The sequence below is a fragment of the Mobula birostris genome, chromosome 10 (assembly GCF_030028105.1).
Source record: "Mobula birostris isolate sMobBir1 chromosome 10, sMobBir1.hap1, whole genome shotgun sequence".
In the NCBI taxonomy this organism is placed as follows: Eukaryota; Metazoa; Chordata; class Chondrichthyes; order Myliobatiformes; family Myliobatidae; genus Mobula; species Mobula birostris.
This window is the reverse complement of record NC_092379.1, coordinates 96,766,370-96,783,292: the sequence shown is the minus strand read 5'-3', so window position 1 is coordinate 96,783,292 and position 16,923 is coordinate 96,766,370. Positions and strand designations below refer to the sequence as shown.

The following is a 16,923-nucleotide window of genomic DNA, read 5'->3' as shown; positions in this document are numbered from 1 at the left end:
TCGATTAAATTTCTACACTCTCTGTCTGTGGCTTAGTCATTAATAAATAACAGGAGGGTGATATCAAATGATCACAGAACGCTTTGGTAAAGTCTAGAAGATGTGAACGTTCAACAATGCGGAATAAACCACAGCCGAAAAACCATTTACCAGCACCCTTTTATTGACACAATAGTGAATCAAATTAATTTCCTCTAAGAGCGAATATGTAGTCTCGAGGGCCAATGAACCATAAAAAAGTAGTTTCGACCTTTGAAATGAACGCTTTCATGAATATATAGCGAAACTGAAATAATGCGATCCTTAGGTGTTGCTGGGTCCAAAAATACTTAACATTTAAATAGTTTCGGAAATACATAAGCGTTGTCGGATAATGTATTAATTATTAAGACCAACCAGGACAACAGTATCAAGTTGCCGGGATGTTGACTGTTCACTGAACTGCCGCGTCTTGTTGACGGAACTGTTCCATAAACGGTTTCATACCCATACAAGGCAAAAAGCATTTTCAACCACAGTAGGGCACAGCCACACACGCCAAGGCGGAGTACTGCACTGTAAACCTTTCGACCTAGGTGAAACACAAACTGAAGTACTGTAATTCATTTGCAGTTTATTTTCGGTTATTCGACCCATAATTTAATATTTTTCCCTAACAAAAACGAGACGACTTACTTCGATTATTGATAGCATCTCTCTTGTAGGTTAGAAGTATCCTCTTCAGAATCTTGGTCTCAGCTCAACACTCCATGAGAGGAGAAACACACAGTCTGCTGGAAGAGTTCAACAGGTTGAACAGTATTGGTGAGGGGAAGAAACTGTCGGAGCTTCGGGCCGAAATCCTACTGTTCGACCACTGAGCTCTTCCAGCAGATCGTATTTTGCTCCAGATTCCAGCATCTGCAGTTTCTTGAGATTTCAAGAGAGGGACTCTAACTAATGTATAAAATACCGTTCAGATTAATATAGCAGTTGGCACTGCCCTTTCAGAACATTTTATGCCACTTAAGATCAATGAAATGTTTTAGTCGTGTCAGAATGGTGTTTCAGGATTTCAGTTCGTAATCAACACTATTGTCCCACAGACCTTGGTGAACAAACTTTGGTGTAAGTACACAGGGCAACTGGTTGTTAAACTTCCCAACCAACAGACGTCAGACGGTCAAGATGCACAACCGCTCCTCCTTCCCCACCATCTTCAACAAGGGTGCACCCCCCCCCATGCACGAGTGCTGTATGCTGAGCCCATTGCCATGCACTCCGCTCACTTATGACTGCACGTCCAAACATCCCAGGGTCAAATAGCCAAGCACTAAGTTCGCCGATGAGATGAGTTACAGAGAGGAGGTGGAAGGGCTCGAGGCCTGATGTCAGGTAAATAACCCCTTCGTCAATGTCAACGAGACAAAGGAGATGGTTACTGACCAGGAGAACTCGCAGCACATCGGCGGCACAGCCCGGGAAACTGAGAGCAGTTTCAAACTACGGGGAGTGCACATCTCGCACAACCTCTCATCGTCCCAGAGCACATTCTGCGCAGTCAGGAAAGCTCACTGACACCTCTTCTTTCTGAGGAGGCAGAAGAGAGGTGGACTGTGCACACCTACAGTCTATTCACACCATTCTACAGATGCATAATAACACAGATTAACATAGAAGAGTACAACACAAGAACAGGCTATTCGGCCTACAATGTTGTGCCGAACCACCTAAAAAGCAATTCAAATACACCTAAACACTATCCCCCCTACCTACACCGTGTCCGTAACCCTCCTTCTTCCTCTCATCCATGTGCCTATACAAACGCCTCTATTACAATACAAGGCAGTGCATTCCGGGCATCCACCATTGAGTAAATAACTTACCCCTCATATGGCCTTTGAACTTACCCCCTCTCACCTTCAATGCATGCCCTCTGGTCTTAGACATTTCAACCCCGGGAAACAGACACTCTGTGTCCACTCCATGCCTCTCATAACCTTGTAGTCCTCTGTCAGATATCCCCTCAGCCTCTAACGCTCCAAAGAAAACAACCTAAGTTTATCCAGCTTGTTGTGACAGCACATGCCCTCTAAACCAGGCGGTATACCGGTGAACCACTTCTGCATCCTCTCCAAAGCCTCAACACCCTTCCTATAGTGGGATAACCTGAACTATACCCAATACTAGAGAAGATCCTAACAAGCTGCATCACTGCATGGTACGGAAACTGCACTGTGGCAGACAGGAAGGCTCTACGATGGGTTGTCAAAACTGCCCAACACATCACCAGCACCAACCTACCCACCATCAAGGGCAGGTGTACAGAAAGACCCAGGAGAAGGGCCAGCAACATCATAAAGAATCCCACCCAGCCTGCTTGTGGACTGTTTGTCCCACTCTCATCAGGGAGGAGGCTACACTGCATCCAAACCAGGACCACCAGACTCAAAAATAGTGACTTACCCCAAGCAGTAAGGCTGATCAACACCTCCTCCCACTCAAACATCCCTCCACAACCACACCCCCCCACCACCACCACCACTTACTATTTCCTGTCAGTCACATGTGCAGACACTCCTGTGCCTAGCATCACTTTATGGACATACAATCAATCCATGTTTATAAGCTAACTTATGTATTTACATTTATTGTGCTTTTCTATTATATAACTCTTAATCTTATTGTGTTTTTTTTTGGTGCTGCATCAAGTCCAAAGTGACAATTATTTCATTCTCATTTATACCTGTGTACTGGAAGTGACATTAACAATCTTGAATCTTGAATCTGAATCTTCTTCTGAGGCAGCCCTGAAATGGAGAATACATCCGCTCCAGCTTTGTGGGTCCTTGGGTGGTGGATAAAATCATTGTGGAAATCACACACTCATCCATGCATAGGGCAAGTGGGTGGACCAAAATGACCCATCCTTCCTTGTTCTCAGTCTCATTAATACTGCTTAACTTGGCCACTCTCTACACATGAACAGAGGTACTGCAATGCCAAATGGCCCAGGCTACACTGGCTGTGCGGCAACAGAATGCAAATACAGTTGTGGCCGATTAGGTGATGCAGAAATGTTAACGAAGCCGAGTACAGAGTCAATACCTTGACGGGTGTTAATGGCCCCTTCAATGGGAGTTAGAAGATTCATGAGAAGTGTTAAGAGACACTTTCCAGCGCCCCATGGAGAAGCAGCTCACAAGCAGCGCCAGGTTGATATTCAGCAGTCAGGAAGGCAGCAAAGAAAACAACATGAATGATGCAGAGCTGGGCTGAGAAGAGGTGATGGAGTTCACTCTGGCAAAATGCAAAGTGATTCACTTTGGAAAGCCGAACTTGAAAGCAGAGTAGGATGGTAGCATTCCTAGCAGTGCGGTGAAACAGAGGGACCTTAGAGTCCATCTCCGTAGACCCCTTAGAGTTGTTGTGCAAGTTAATAGGCTGGTTAAGAAGGTGCATCTTTTCTGCATCCTTTCTAGTGCCATTTGTAGTGTATGCAACTTACCTGATAAATAGACCATGCTGGCAACCCATACCACTGTACTTTGATTCATTTTCTTGCAAGTTACAAATAAGTCTGTTGAGTTGTGTTAAGTACTAATTGGCAAGTCTTGCAATCAGTGCTAATTTAGATCCAACTGGTGAGTTTCATATTATAATCATGTAAAGCAATAGGGAATTACTGTAGCTACAAAGTGTACCAAGGATTACCTTTTGAAATTTACTCGCTGGCTGTAAAACACCTTAGAGCAATTTCTTTTTCTTCTGTAATTACACCTGCCACTGACTAATGGAATATTTGGCAATGATAGGGTGGAATAAATAATCCAGAGATAAAACGACAGCCTCAACAACCTAAATTACTTGATCTCAACTTAAATGCCACTGTGGGCAATGCATTTGCTCACATTTCTCCTAGGCTGCACAGATACAATTGACCAGTTCCCCGCTCATCTCCATTGCACCACACCCCACACACACACACACACACACACACATACGGACCTGTGCAACTGGATTTGTATTGGGACTGGTTTGACGACTTTCTGTGTTTGACTTTCCAAGTGGTTGAGAACCAGAGGGTCAGGGAGAGAAAATAAAACAATGTTAAAGTAAATAACGTCTTTAGATTCGGGAAAATAGAGATAATGTATTATAATTATAATGGAATCGATTGTTATCTGAACCGTTGCCAATAAACATGCTACAAGAAAGGCGCTTCTTATCTCGGGAAGTAAATAGACACCTCCTGGTTCTGCCTTTTTCCCGCTATCAGGTTGCTAACCTGATAAAAGGACAGTCTTTCAATTCAGCGTGACATGGCAATTTTCAGGAATTAGGTGATAAAATATAAAAAATGTTTTGAAACATAGTTAATTGAGAAACGATAATATAAATGGTTGGAGGTCACCTGGAGTATTTAATTTTCCTGATAATTTTCTGAATTGAACTAACCGGGAAGTTGAGAACGGAGTACAATCATTGGCATTTCCAAACGCTATTACTCACCGCGCGCCGCGCGCCGCCCTCCTCCAGCCTATAAAACAGAGTGAGCAGGCGAGAAGTGTGAACTGTTTCCGGATCTGTTGAAACCTTGCGCTGTACCTGCTTCGCCCGCCCGGCTCAACCATGACAAAGAAGTGTGTAGCTGTCATTCTCTCCGGCTGCGGGGTATATGACGGCTCCGAGGTGCACGAGTCCTCGGCGGTAATGGTGCATCTCAGCCGAGCTGGAGCCGAGGTACAGTCGTCTTTCCAGCTTCAGCTTATCGCTGGAGACTGGACTCTCTCTCTCTCCCAACTTCTTTGATCTTTGCACCCGAACTTTCGTTGAAACATATCCTTTGCACCCATTGGCGAATCGGCTCTGATCACTTGTTTGTGTAATGCCAAATATTTCACTCTCCTCGTTTCATTTCCCTTTCTATCGGGTTTCATTTGCCTGTTATTTCCTTTATGTTCTCCGCCCTTTTGTACCTAACCTGTTGCTTCCAAATGGCCGTTTCACTTTGCTCCAGGTACAACTCTACGCCCCTAATGTGAAGCAGATGCACGTTGTGAATCATTTGACCGGCCAGCCCACCGAGGAAGCGCGTAATGTCCTAGTCGAGAGCGGCCGCATCGCCAGGGGCAACGTCAAAGATCTGGCCGAGCTCAAGATCAATGATTGGGACGCACTGATCATCCCAGGTAAGGAACCTGATCTCCATTTTTACTCACGATTCGCTGTGTTTAGACCAATCTGGATTTTAAAGATTCCAGCTACATTTAGAGAATTGTCCCAAATGGATAAATAATATATCGACATGGGCTTGTAAGCAGTGCCCGACAAATTGGTTAATTGATAAATAGTTTATTATTGTCACATGTACCGAGGCACAGGGGATAACTTGTGTTGCATACCACCTGGAGAGATCGATCCATTATAACGATCCATCGTGGTAGTACAAGGTAAAACTAAAACAGGGAAAGTGCAGTACAGGTAAACAAGTAAATAGTGAGACGCAATATGTGGAAGATTGCATACAGTTCTGAGCCGTTGCGTCTCAGCTATCCCAGTTTCAGTGGCGCCGTTTATTTTGGTGCGGCAATTTCCAGAAACAAATTACATTTGTCAATCACACCTACCGACTTTACTTAAATCATAGATGGAAATTCTGCCGGGGGCTGTTACTTTTATGGTCTTGAGTATTTTAGCCTTCGCGGTCTGCCGTGCAGCAGTGCAAAAGCTTACTCACTGATGAACGTTTTGGATGGCAAGACAGCTGTTGTTGATGTGAGGCTAGGCTGCCTCGGTGACACTGGCACCAACCCATACTCTTCCGTGCCGTCATGTAAACAGGCAGGAGGAGGCATCAGGCTGTCATGCCTGCTTGAATTTCCAGCATCTGCAGAATTCCGCGTGTTTACCATTTAATAAGGTCATGCGAGGTTTGGCTGTGAGCTCAACTGCACTTCCTGTCTACCCAGATCTGTCTGGCTAGCAAGCAGAGGTTCACACCATTGCTTAATGGTATTAATCCATGGCATAAAGGTCAGGAATCCCTACAAGCAAGAATATACTTAACTTTGCCTGAAAAACTTTCAGATATTTTTCCTCGCTGTGCTTTGAAAAAGAGTTCAAAGACTCATGACCTCATGAGAGGGGGAGAAAAAGTTGCCTTATTTTCAAACAGTAAACCTTAGTTCTAGCCACGCACACAAAATGTTGGAGGAACTCAGCAGGCCAGGCAGCATCTATGGAAAAGAGTACACTGTCCGCGTTTTGGGCCGAGACCCTTTATCAGGATTGGAAGACCAGATGAGAAGCTAGAGCAAGAAGGTGGGAGAAGAAGTATAAAGTGGTAGGTGATAGGTGAAACTGGGGGGTGGCAGAGGTGAAGAAAAGAGCTGGGAAATTGATTGGTGAAAGAGATAAAGGGCTGGAGAAGGGGGAATCTGCTAAGAAAAGGTGGAAGACCATGGAGAAAAGGGAATGAGGAGGAGCACCAGAGGGAGATGATGGGTGGGTAAGGTAAGAGAGGGAAATGGGAATAGGGGAGTGATAACGGGGGGGGGGGGTGCATTAACCAGAAGTTCATGCCATCAGGTTGGAGGCTACCAGATAAAATATAGGACGCTGCTCCTCCAACCTGAGTGTGGCCTCATCACGGCAGTAGAGGAGGCCACGGACTGACATGTCAGAATTGGAATGGGTAGTATTGAAATGGGTGGCCACCGGGAGATCCAACTTTTTCTGGCAGACGGAGTGTAGGTGCTTGGCGAAACGGTCTCCCAGTCTACATCCGATCTCACCAATAAACAGGAGGACACACTGGGAGCACTGGAAACAGTAGATGACCCCATCAGACTCACAGGTGAAGTGTCGCTTCACTTGGAAGAACTGTTTGGGGCCCTGAATGGTAGTGAGGGAGGAGGTGTAGGGGCATGTGTAGCACTTGTTCCATAAATGGATGAAATTGATCAAAATGTTCAGCACATCTTTTCTTCTTCCAGAAAATCCATTTCAGTGAGTAAGTAATGAAATTAGTCTGTATTTTTTGTTAGTTGAGCATGTCAGGATACTTGACTTTCTTGTAGGCTTCCCAATATTATAAAATAATGATATTGGAAAGTAAGTTCACTTGGACCAATTGAATAAATAGTAATTTACCTGTGGGTCCTTCTCTATTGTTGGATTAGCAACAACATTTCGATCAGATATCCTTATATTTTCTCCGTACAGGTGGCTTTGGGGTTGCTAAGAATCTGAGCAACTGGGCAGTCAAAGGAAAGGACTGCAGTGTGGAGGGAACCGTGGAAACAGTGATAAAGAAATTCCATGCTACGAAGAAACCCATTGGTCTCTGCTGTATCTCTCCCGTGCTGGCTGCTAAACTCATTCCTGGATGTGAACTAACTGTGGGCTGTGACACAGAATGTGAAAAGTGAGTATAGTACTTTTAATTAAACTTGCCAAGAATCCAAAGCCACATCTTTACAAAACATGTAAACAAAGTCAATAGCAATTAAGATTTGGTAGTAAAAAGATCAAATATTACATCAATAAAAATGGTTAAATCATGTCCAGTGTCATTCAACATTAGATCAGTTTACAAATAACCTTCAAATTTATTAAATAATACTAACTCTAAAATATGTACCGGTTAAGTGAAACTGCAGCTCTGGAAACAGAATTGTTTCTTGACAAGGATAAAATCCTGCCTTAATACACTAGTCCAACTTGTTCACAATTCTAGTCTGTTGAGAAATGTCTGAGTCTCCATGACAGTTGGTGCTAGTCGGTTTTGCTCCCATGCCACAGGCTGAAAGTTTGCTTGGCTGACCACAGTTCTTTATCTCAAATACATTTATGATTGTTAAGCACTGAAGTTCATTCAGGTTTGTACTTAAACTGCTGATTCCAACTGCTATGGTTCCATCTCTCATGCTAAACAAATTTCCTATTGTTTTCTTTGCTTAATGAAATTTATGAATTTAACACCGTGCATAAGAGACCATTTTGATCTTCGGACATGTGTTTAGGCTGGAAGAATATTTGTGGTTAATCCTGTTTCCTTTTTGCTCTTTTTCATTTCTTCAAGCATAAATCCAGATTCCTTTTAAAATGACTTCTATTACCTGCTCAGGTAGAGCTTTACAGATCCTGATAATCAAGTAAAGATGCTGCAGCTGAGGGTTTTGGATCTTAAAATTAACATGTTAAATTTTGTCCTCCTTTCAATTAATCTCCACACATTCTGTTTTACAATAATCAGTACGAATACAACCAAGGTTAATTGACCAAAAGGCAATTATTTATATTTAATATGTTCATCTGCTGAGTTTGGCTGGCTGGGGGAAGACACATAATTTCAATGCCACCTGGGAAGCCCAGATATGGCATTGTTCATGTGTTGCACTTGAGGTACTGAATATTGCTTCCACTTTTCTGTACTTTATTTTCACCATCATATTAAATTGTGGAGAATTTTTGGCAGGAAGCTGTTGATGGGTGAGTTCTGTGAGGTCCACAAAGCAGTATTCAGTATCAACCAAACATATCGTCAAGAATAAAGCTGCTTTAAATACTTATTCATATCAGCAAATAGTTAGCTTATTATTGGCAACAGCGAAGCAAACTGCGGTAATCTTTTTATCTAGGGATTAAAATTGTAATGAACAATACAACTCTTAATGCATGAAGGTAAATACACGAATTATAGATTTTGAGATTGTGAAATGGAATGTCACTCAGAAAATTGGTGCCAAAAATAATAAGCCTAATTTTTGATGCAAACTTCCTTTTGTATGTGATTTCAAGCAAAGTATTTATTTTCTGGTTTCTTTTGTCATATTTTCTTGAGATTATGATGTGTTTTCCTCCTCTTTCTCAGTTAATACTTTGCATTTTCTTTCTCAGGTGGCCTTACGCCAAAACAGCCGAGGCATTGAAAGAGCTTGGCTGCCAACACGTCAACAAGCAGGTCAACGAAATACACATCGATAAGAAAAATAAATTGGTGACAACTAGTGCTTTCATGTGCAATGCCCCCATCCATGAGATTTATGATGGAATTGAAGAAATGGTGAAAGAAGTCTTGAAGCTTGTATAAATTATGAATTAAATGAACATAATTAAAATGTTTCTCATTGTATTCTCAAAGAGCATAAACTACTAATCTTGTTAGAATGTGTGTTTGTTTGCACAGCTAGTTAAAATGGTTTGCTTTGTGGAAATACTTAAAGATGTCTGTCTGTTTCTATAAGCTGTCTGCAAAGCAATAAGCAGGTCATAAATGCTGTTCCCAGGTGGCAGAGTTGCCTACAGCCTTGCAGCAACTGGCACGTCCATTCTGCTAGTCTTCCAAATGCTTGTTCTAATGTACAGGCTGTACAAACATCTGGCATTCATAACTTGGAATGGACCTGTATTCCATAATATCAAGTACTATTATTTGAATTTCAAATATTTTGAGACAAAGTAGGAAATGCAGATGTCTGTAAAACAAATTATTAAAGTAATCAAAATGTAGAAACTTTTGATTCTCATCTTTATAACAGAGATAAAATCTAATGCTAGCTTGTAATCTTTCATACAACCTCTGAATGTTGAGAGACTTTCTGTCAAACTGGACAAAATAATCACGTGCAGCAGAGCAGTTGTTTCAAGAGCTTAAACAGGCTTCAACCCAACAGTTGCAGATACATTCTTTGTTCCTCACCTTTTCATGAAGCCTTCGATTTAATTCGGTCATGTTTAGTCACATATTCCACATCTCTTCTTTTAAGTTTTGTCTGACTCTTGACTTTTTTTGAATTCCACTGTATAAAAAGAGATTATTGAGTAGATCATCCTGTTCTTTTTGCTTGCTATGAAGATCACCAGATCAGTATTTGATTTTTTTGTTATTGTAATTCCTGTCAGCAGCGTTAATCTTTCCCACAATAATTCCAAACATATTTTGGTATAATTCATGGGCTTCCAATGTATTATTACATATTGGTGTTAACCCAAGGTTGTAACTAAACGAAGTTATGTAATCCAGATTGGTTACTTGCACGTGCTTTCACATATACTACCATATATTTCAGTTTGAGTAACACAAATGAGATGGGCTTCAGCTCAGCTTCAGATGAGATGAGGGGACCCAGATTCCACCATTCTCACAGACAGTGCATTTCAAGAACTTACTATTTGCTGGGTGAATAAGGTCCCCCTTTATATCCCCTCCATATCTACCATATTCACTCTATATCTCTTTCCCCTTACCCAAAATTTCTCTTCTGTTTTGCTTACCCTTTATATGAATGGAAGTTTCTTGTTATCTGATTATCCTTGTACACTCTCTTTGTTGTTTCCATTTACCATCTTCCAGCCTCTGACTTGATCTTCATCATTGCTCCTCCACCTGGCTTCATCTTCCTCACCTGGTTCCACCTGTCACCTGTCAGCTTCTGTCTGCCTTACCATTTCATCTTACCCCTGTATAATAGGTATCTCCTCTCTCAGTCCTGATGCAGGGTCTTAACCCGAAACATCGACCATTCCTCTGGCCCCTCAGCACCGATTTCCTCCAGCAGTTTGTTTCTTGTTATGAATGTTTAAAACTAATAGTCATCCATCTCACAGACTAATAGGTGAAACAAATCTATTGAATATCCCTGTAAAAAATACTTGGTTATTCAGGGTGTCAAAGGTTACAGGGAGAAGCCAGGAGAATGGGGTTGAGAAGAATAATAGATCAGCCATGATGGAATGGTGGAGCAGAGTTAATGGGCCGAATGTCCTATTTCTGCTCCTATGTCTTATGATCTATGGTCTTATGATGAGTGATCAAGGCAAAGCTCAAATTTTGGCGCTCGCCAGTAGATTACTGATGTGCAAATGCTACTTCAGAGTAATGTCAACACAAGACATCTCGGATTGTGTCCATGGCATTCTAAAGAGGGAAGGCGAGCAGCCAAATGTCTTCGTTCATATTGGTACTAATGACGTAGGATGGAGAAGAAAACAGATGTTAACGAGAGAATTTAGAGAGCTAGGTAGAAAGCTGAAAAAGAAGACCTCCAGGATAACAATCTCTGGATTGCTGCTTGTGCCATGCGCCCGTGAGGGCAAGGCTGGAATGATTTGCCAGATAGATGTGTGACTGAGGAGCTGGTGCAGGAGATTTATGGATCATCGGGACCTCTTCTAGGAAAGGCATGACCTGTACAAAAGGGGCTTTTAGACCTGAACCCGAGGGGGCCCAATTTCCTTGTGGGCTGGTTTGCTAGAGCTATTGTGGAGGTTTAAACTCATTCGGCGGGGATGGGAACCGGAGTGATAGGGCTGAGTTTAGAGATGTTGGTTTACAAGTTTAGGTAGTACCTAGTGAGGTTGTCAGGAAGGACAGGCAGGCGATAGGGAAAAACTGCAGTCAGTGGGATGGGTTACAGTGTAAAAAGGGGAACAAAATTGAAATGAGTGACAAATATACTGAAGGTGTTATATTTGAATGCATGCAGTATATGAAATAAGATATATGATTTTGTAGCGCAGTTAGAGATAGTCAGGTGCGAAGTTGTGGGTATCATAGAGTCATAGCTGAAAGATGATTGTAGTTGGCAGCTTAATATTCAAAGATACACAATCTATCAGAAAGACAGGCTGTCAGTATTACAGTGGAGCAAAGGCATGAAAGAGGAGCTGACCAAAGTTGAATGGATGGAGACTCTAGCAGGATCAACGGCACAGCAGTAATGGCTGGAGTTACTGATAGAAATTCAGAAGGCACAGGATAGATAGCAGTATGCTAGAAGTTCAAAAGTGTTAGGGGGCAGAAGTAAGTACACCAGGCATGGTGCTTGGGAAACTGAGAGGTCTGAAGGTAGATAAGTCACCTGGACCTGATGGACTATACCCCAGCGCTCTAAGAGAGGTGGTTGAAGAGGTTGCAGTGGCATTATTATTGATCTTTCAAGAATCAATACATTCTGGCATAGTTCCGGAGGACTGGAAAATTACAAATGTCACTCCATTCTTCAAGAAGTGAGAGAGGCAGAAGAAAGGAAATTATAGGCCAGTTACTCTGAATTCAGTAGTTGGGAAGATGTTGGAGTCAATTGTTAAGAACGTGGTACTTCAAGGTACATGACAAAATAGGCCAAAGAGGCATAGTTTCCTTAAGGGAAAATCTTGCCTGGAAAACCTGTTGGAATTCTTTGAAGAAATGACAAGGGAGAATCAGTGGATGTTGTGTTCTTGGATGTTCAGAAGGCCTCTGACAAGGTGCCATGCATGAGTCTGCTAAACAAGATAAATGCTCAGGGTATTACGGGCAAGATACTAGCATGAATAAAGCATCAATAGCTGATTTGCAAGAGGCAAATAGAGGGGATAAAGGGATCCTTTTCGGATTTGCTGTTGCTTGCTAGTGGTGTTCCACAGGGTTCTGTGTTAGAACCATTTCTTTTTACTTTGTATGTGAATGATTTGGATGATGAAATTGGTGTCTTTGAGGCCATGCTTGCAAATGATATGAAGATAAGTGGAGGGGTAGGTAGCGTTGAGGAAGCAGAGGGGCTGCAGAAGGACTTAGACAGATTAGGAGAAAGGACAAAGAAGTGGCAGATGGAATACAGTGTCAGGAAGTGTACAGTCATGCATTTCATTGTAAGGAATAAAAGCATAGACTATTTTCTAAACGAGGAGAAAATTCCAAAATATGAGGTGCAAAGGGATCTTGCTGAATTTCCTAAAGGTTAGTTTGCAGGTTGAATTGCTGGTCAGGAAGGCGAATTCAAATTCAGCATCCATTTCAAGAGGACTAGAATATAAAACGAAGGATGTAATGCTGAGACTTTATAAGACAATGATATGGTCCCACTTGCAGTATTGTGAACAGGTTTAGGCCACTTATTTAAGAAAGAATGTGCTGATATTAGAGAGAATTCAGAGGAGGTTCATGAGAATGATTCTGGGAATGCAAGGGTTATCATATGAGCAGCGATTGAAGGCTTAGGCCCTGTATTCCCTGGGGGGGGGGAATCTCATTCAAACCTATCAAATTCTAAACCACCTAGATCGGGTGGATGTGGAGAGGATGTTTGCTTTGGTGGAGAGTGTAGGACCAAAGGGCACAACCTCAGAATAGAGGGAAGTCCATTTAGAACAGAGATAAGGAGGAATTCCTTTAGTCAGAGTTTGGTGAATCTGTGGAATTTATTGCCCCAGGTGGCTGTGGAGACCAAATCACAGGATGCATTTAAGGCGGAGGTTGACAGTTTCTTGATTAGTCAGGGTGTGAAAGGGTAGGGGGAGAAAGCAGGGGAATGGGGTTGAGAGGTAAATGATGGAATAGAGCAGAGTCAATGTCATAGTCATAGTCATACTTTATTGATCCCGGGGGAAATTGGTTTTCGTTACAGTTGCACCATAAATAATTAAATAGCAATAAAACCATTAATAGTTAAATAGTAATATGTAAATTATGCCTGGAAATAAGTCCAGGACCAGCCTATTGGCTCAGGGTGTCTGACCCTCCAAGGGAGGAGTTGTAAAGTTTGATGGCCACAGGCAGGAATGACTTCCTATGACGCTCAGTGCTGCATCTTGGTGGAATGAGTCTCTGGCTGAATGTACTCCTGTGCCCAACCAGTACATTATGTAGTGGATGGGAGACATTGACCAAGATGGCATGCAACTTGGACAGCATCCTCTTTTCAGACACCGCTGTCAGAGAGTCCAGTTCCATCCCCACAACATCACTGGCCTTACGAATGAGTTTGTTGATTCTGTTGGTGTCTGCTACCCTCAGCCCGCTGCCCCAGCACACAACAGCAAACACGATCGCACTGGCCACCACAGACTCCTAGAACATCCGGCAGATGTTAAGGGACCTCAGACACCTCAGGAAATAGAGACGGCTCTGACTCTTCTTGTAGACAGCCTCAGTGTTCTTTGACCGGTCCTGTTTATTGTCATTCATATCCCCAGGTATTTGTAATCCTCCACCATGTCCACACTGACCCCTGGATGGAAACAGGGGTCATCGGTACCTTAGCTCTCCTCAGGTCTACCACCAGCTCCTTAGTCTTTTTCACATGGGCCAATGTGCCAATTCTGCTCCTATGTCTTATGGTCCTCTGCTCTAATTGTTCCATCACTTTAATGATGATTGAAGACAGATTGATTAGGTGTTAACTGGTCAAATTAGTTATGTCCCAAATATATCTGGGCAATCTTTCATATTGTCAGACAAATACCAGTGTTGTAATGGGGCTGGAACATCTAGCGGTGTGGTTATTTCCGAAGTGCAGCTCCTCAGCCTTACAGTAGGTAAATCATTTGATCCTATTGCCATTTCTGTGTCCTGTATTTTTAGCCATCTTTTAATATTTAGTGGTGTGTATTGTATTGGCTGGAGACTGCTTTTTGTGATTGTGGAGATCCCTGGATCAACTACATAGCATTTCTGGCTGAACATAATTACTAATGTCCTCCAGGATCCCTCCATTGATGAAGATGTGAATGTTCTTCAGGTTCCTCCATGGATGAGAATGTCATAAGGGTCTCTCTTCTCCAATAATTGCCCATGATCATTCATGACCTGAAATAGTTGGACTGCAAAGCTTTGATCTGATCTATTGTTTGTGGGATTGCTTATCTCTCTCTATTACACACTGTTTCCATTCTTTAGCATATCAATGGAGAGAGCCTGGGGTACTTCCACATCCTAGATATTTAAAAATATGGGGTCACCTATTCCAGGCACAAATAAGATGAATCTGTTTTTCTTAAGGGTTAATGTGTCTTTGAAACTTTTCCTCACCAGGCAGTAGAAGCAGAGGATTTTATACGTACTGTATATATATATATATATATATATATATATATATCTAACATAGAGATACACAAATCTTTGATCAGCAAGGGAGTGAAAGTTTATTGTGGTTAGCTAGGAACACAGAGTTAAGTGACAATCACATCAGCTATGACTTTATGAAATAGCCTATTCTTGCTTCTAATCTGTATCTTATGTTAGCACTGTTTATTCATAACAAAGTTTTGGCTCAAGCCCCAGCAAGCCTGAAGTAACTATAGAGATTAGGGGATGCAGATCAGCACATCATGAAAATCAGTCTTTCCTTCATGGACTCTGACTACACTTCTCATTGCCTCGGTGAAGCAGCCAGCTTAATCGAAGACCCTACCACTCTGGATTTTTTCTCTTCCTCTCACTGGGCAGAAGATACAAAAGCCTGAAAGAAGCCCAAGGGCAGCTTCTATCCCGCTTGATGTAAGTCTTTTCAAAACAGCTTTTGTACGACAGGATGGAATCTTCACCTCACAGTCCACCTTGTTGTGGCGTTACCCCATACTGTCTGCCTGCACAGCCCATAATTCTGCATTCAGTCATTGGCTTTCTCTTGTAGTACCTGAATGCTACTGAGGTGATTAATTGATCTGTACGGATGGCAAGTGACACAAAGTTTCTCACTGTACCTTGGTACATGTGACAATACTAAGCTACTTTGCAAATTTGCCATTTTACATTAATGGAATGCTGTCAGGGTGTATTCAAAGTTTTACAGCACAGTTTAGTGATTATTTCCGAAGGGTTAAACAAATCAAACAGTTAAAATTCAATTTTAACTCATCTTGGTACCTCTATGTACACACACCCAGGCATATATCAACTTGTACAGACACATAAGGCCAATTCATCCTACTAGGACACCAAGTTGTCAGGTGGATTTGAGAGGAGCCAAGGACTCTCCATCTTGCAGGCACTGGCAGTCCCAGTGTACAGGTTTATGCATAAGAGCTGGAAAAGAGCAGTTTAATGTTTACTTTTCAACCATCTGGGAGAGTGAAAGGACCTGCAAGTTATAATATCGTGATGATATAGTCCATTCTCCCCAAATGGCAGATGTAGTGGTCAGAGCATGGAGAATGATGCACCTGCAGCAGAGCAGACTGAATTCAAAGAAGGACTTTCAAATGCGGAAATTGTAGACTGAGTTAAAAGGAGAACTGAACAGCCATGTGTGAGATCATTTCCCAGAGCGGATAGGACAATTTCTTTCTAAAGTAATCAGCTGTTGCTCTGTGAAAACTGAGAGAAGATTGTGTGAGTCAGAACCATGGGCTGTGCTGAAGCTGCATGCTAGTACATGAGAAGATGATAACTCACGGAAGTGGATTCCAATGGGAAATGTTAGAAGATTCTCAGAGGGTCTTCGATTTTCACTGCTTCCTGTTCAGGTGTCTGCTGCTAAACATAGAACAAAGAATATTACAGCAAAAGTGCAAGGCCTTTGGCCACACTATGTGTCAAATTAATTAATCTAATGATACATATTCCCTTACACATGGTCCATATCCCTCTATTTTCTGCATATTCATGTGCCTACCTAAAACTTCTTAAATGCTTCAGTCGTAACTGCCTCCACCAGCAACCCTGACAGTATATTCCAGGCACCGAGTGTAACCTTTTGTGTAAAGGCAGTGCAGGTGTCCATTTTGTTGCAGGAGAAACAGGATTACTGTTATTGCATGGTGAAGGCACCACTGATCTGGAGCAGGAGTCCAGGACAAGGGACACACATTTGCAAAATCTCAGTAAAATGTTCCACTTCAACAATGATTCAATATGTTTGACACAAAGAATTGATTCACAGATCTCTAAAGAGGCTAATTGGAAATGCCTATAATCTGAACTGTACAAGGAAGTCAGCGAATTTTTGGGCCATTAGAAGAGTTCACAAGGTCTCAGTAGGAAGTGCTCTTGCAAAAGTGTTGGGGAAAATTAAATGATTGAATTTGTGACTCAGGTCTATTATAAGCATGAAGGATCCTTGATTGTCACCCGTGGAAGGAATTTCCATACGTTCCAGTGAACTTCCTTACAGTAAAGGAAAACATCTATCATGACAACTGTTCCTGGTTCATTTCTGACTATCTGCAGAGCTATGT

General features: G+C 42.2%; 1 protein-coding gene across 1 annotated transcript; it reads left to right on the top strand.

Annotated features, from left to right (window-relative positions):
- The first annotated feature begins 4,534 nt into the window (after positions 1–4,534).
- LOC140204559 (glutamine amidotransferase-like class 1 domain-containing protein 3, mitochondrial) lies at positions 4,535–9,499 on the top strand. The gene is made up of 4 exons (XM_072271277.1): positions 4,535–4,722; positions 5,000–5,171; positions 7,207–7,408; positions 8,884–9,499. The coding sequence occupies exons 1-4, from the start codon at positions 4,612–4,614 to the stop codon at positions 9,074–9,076; spliced, it is 678 nt and encodes a 225-aa protein (XP_072127378.1). The 5' UTR covers positions 4,535–4,611; the 3' UTR covers positions 9,077–9,499.
- Positions 9,500–16,923: the final 7,424 nt, after the last annotated feature.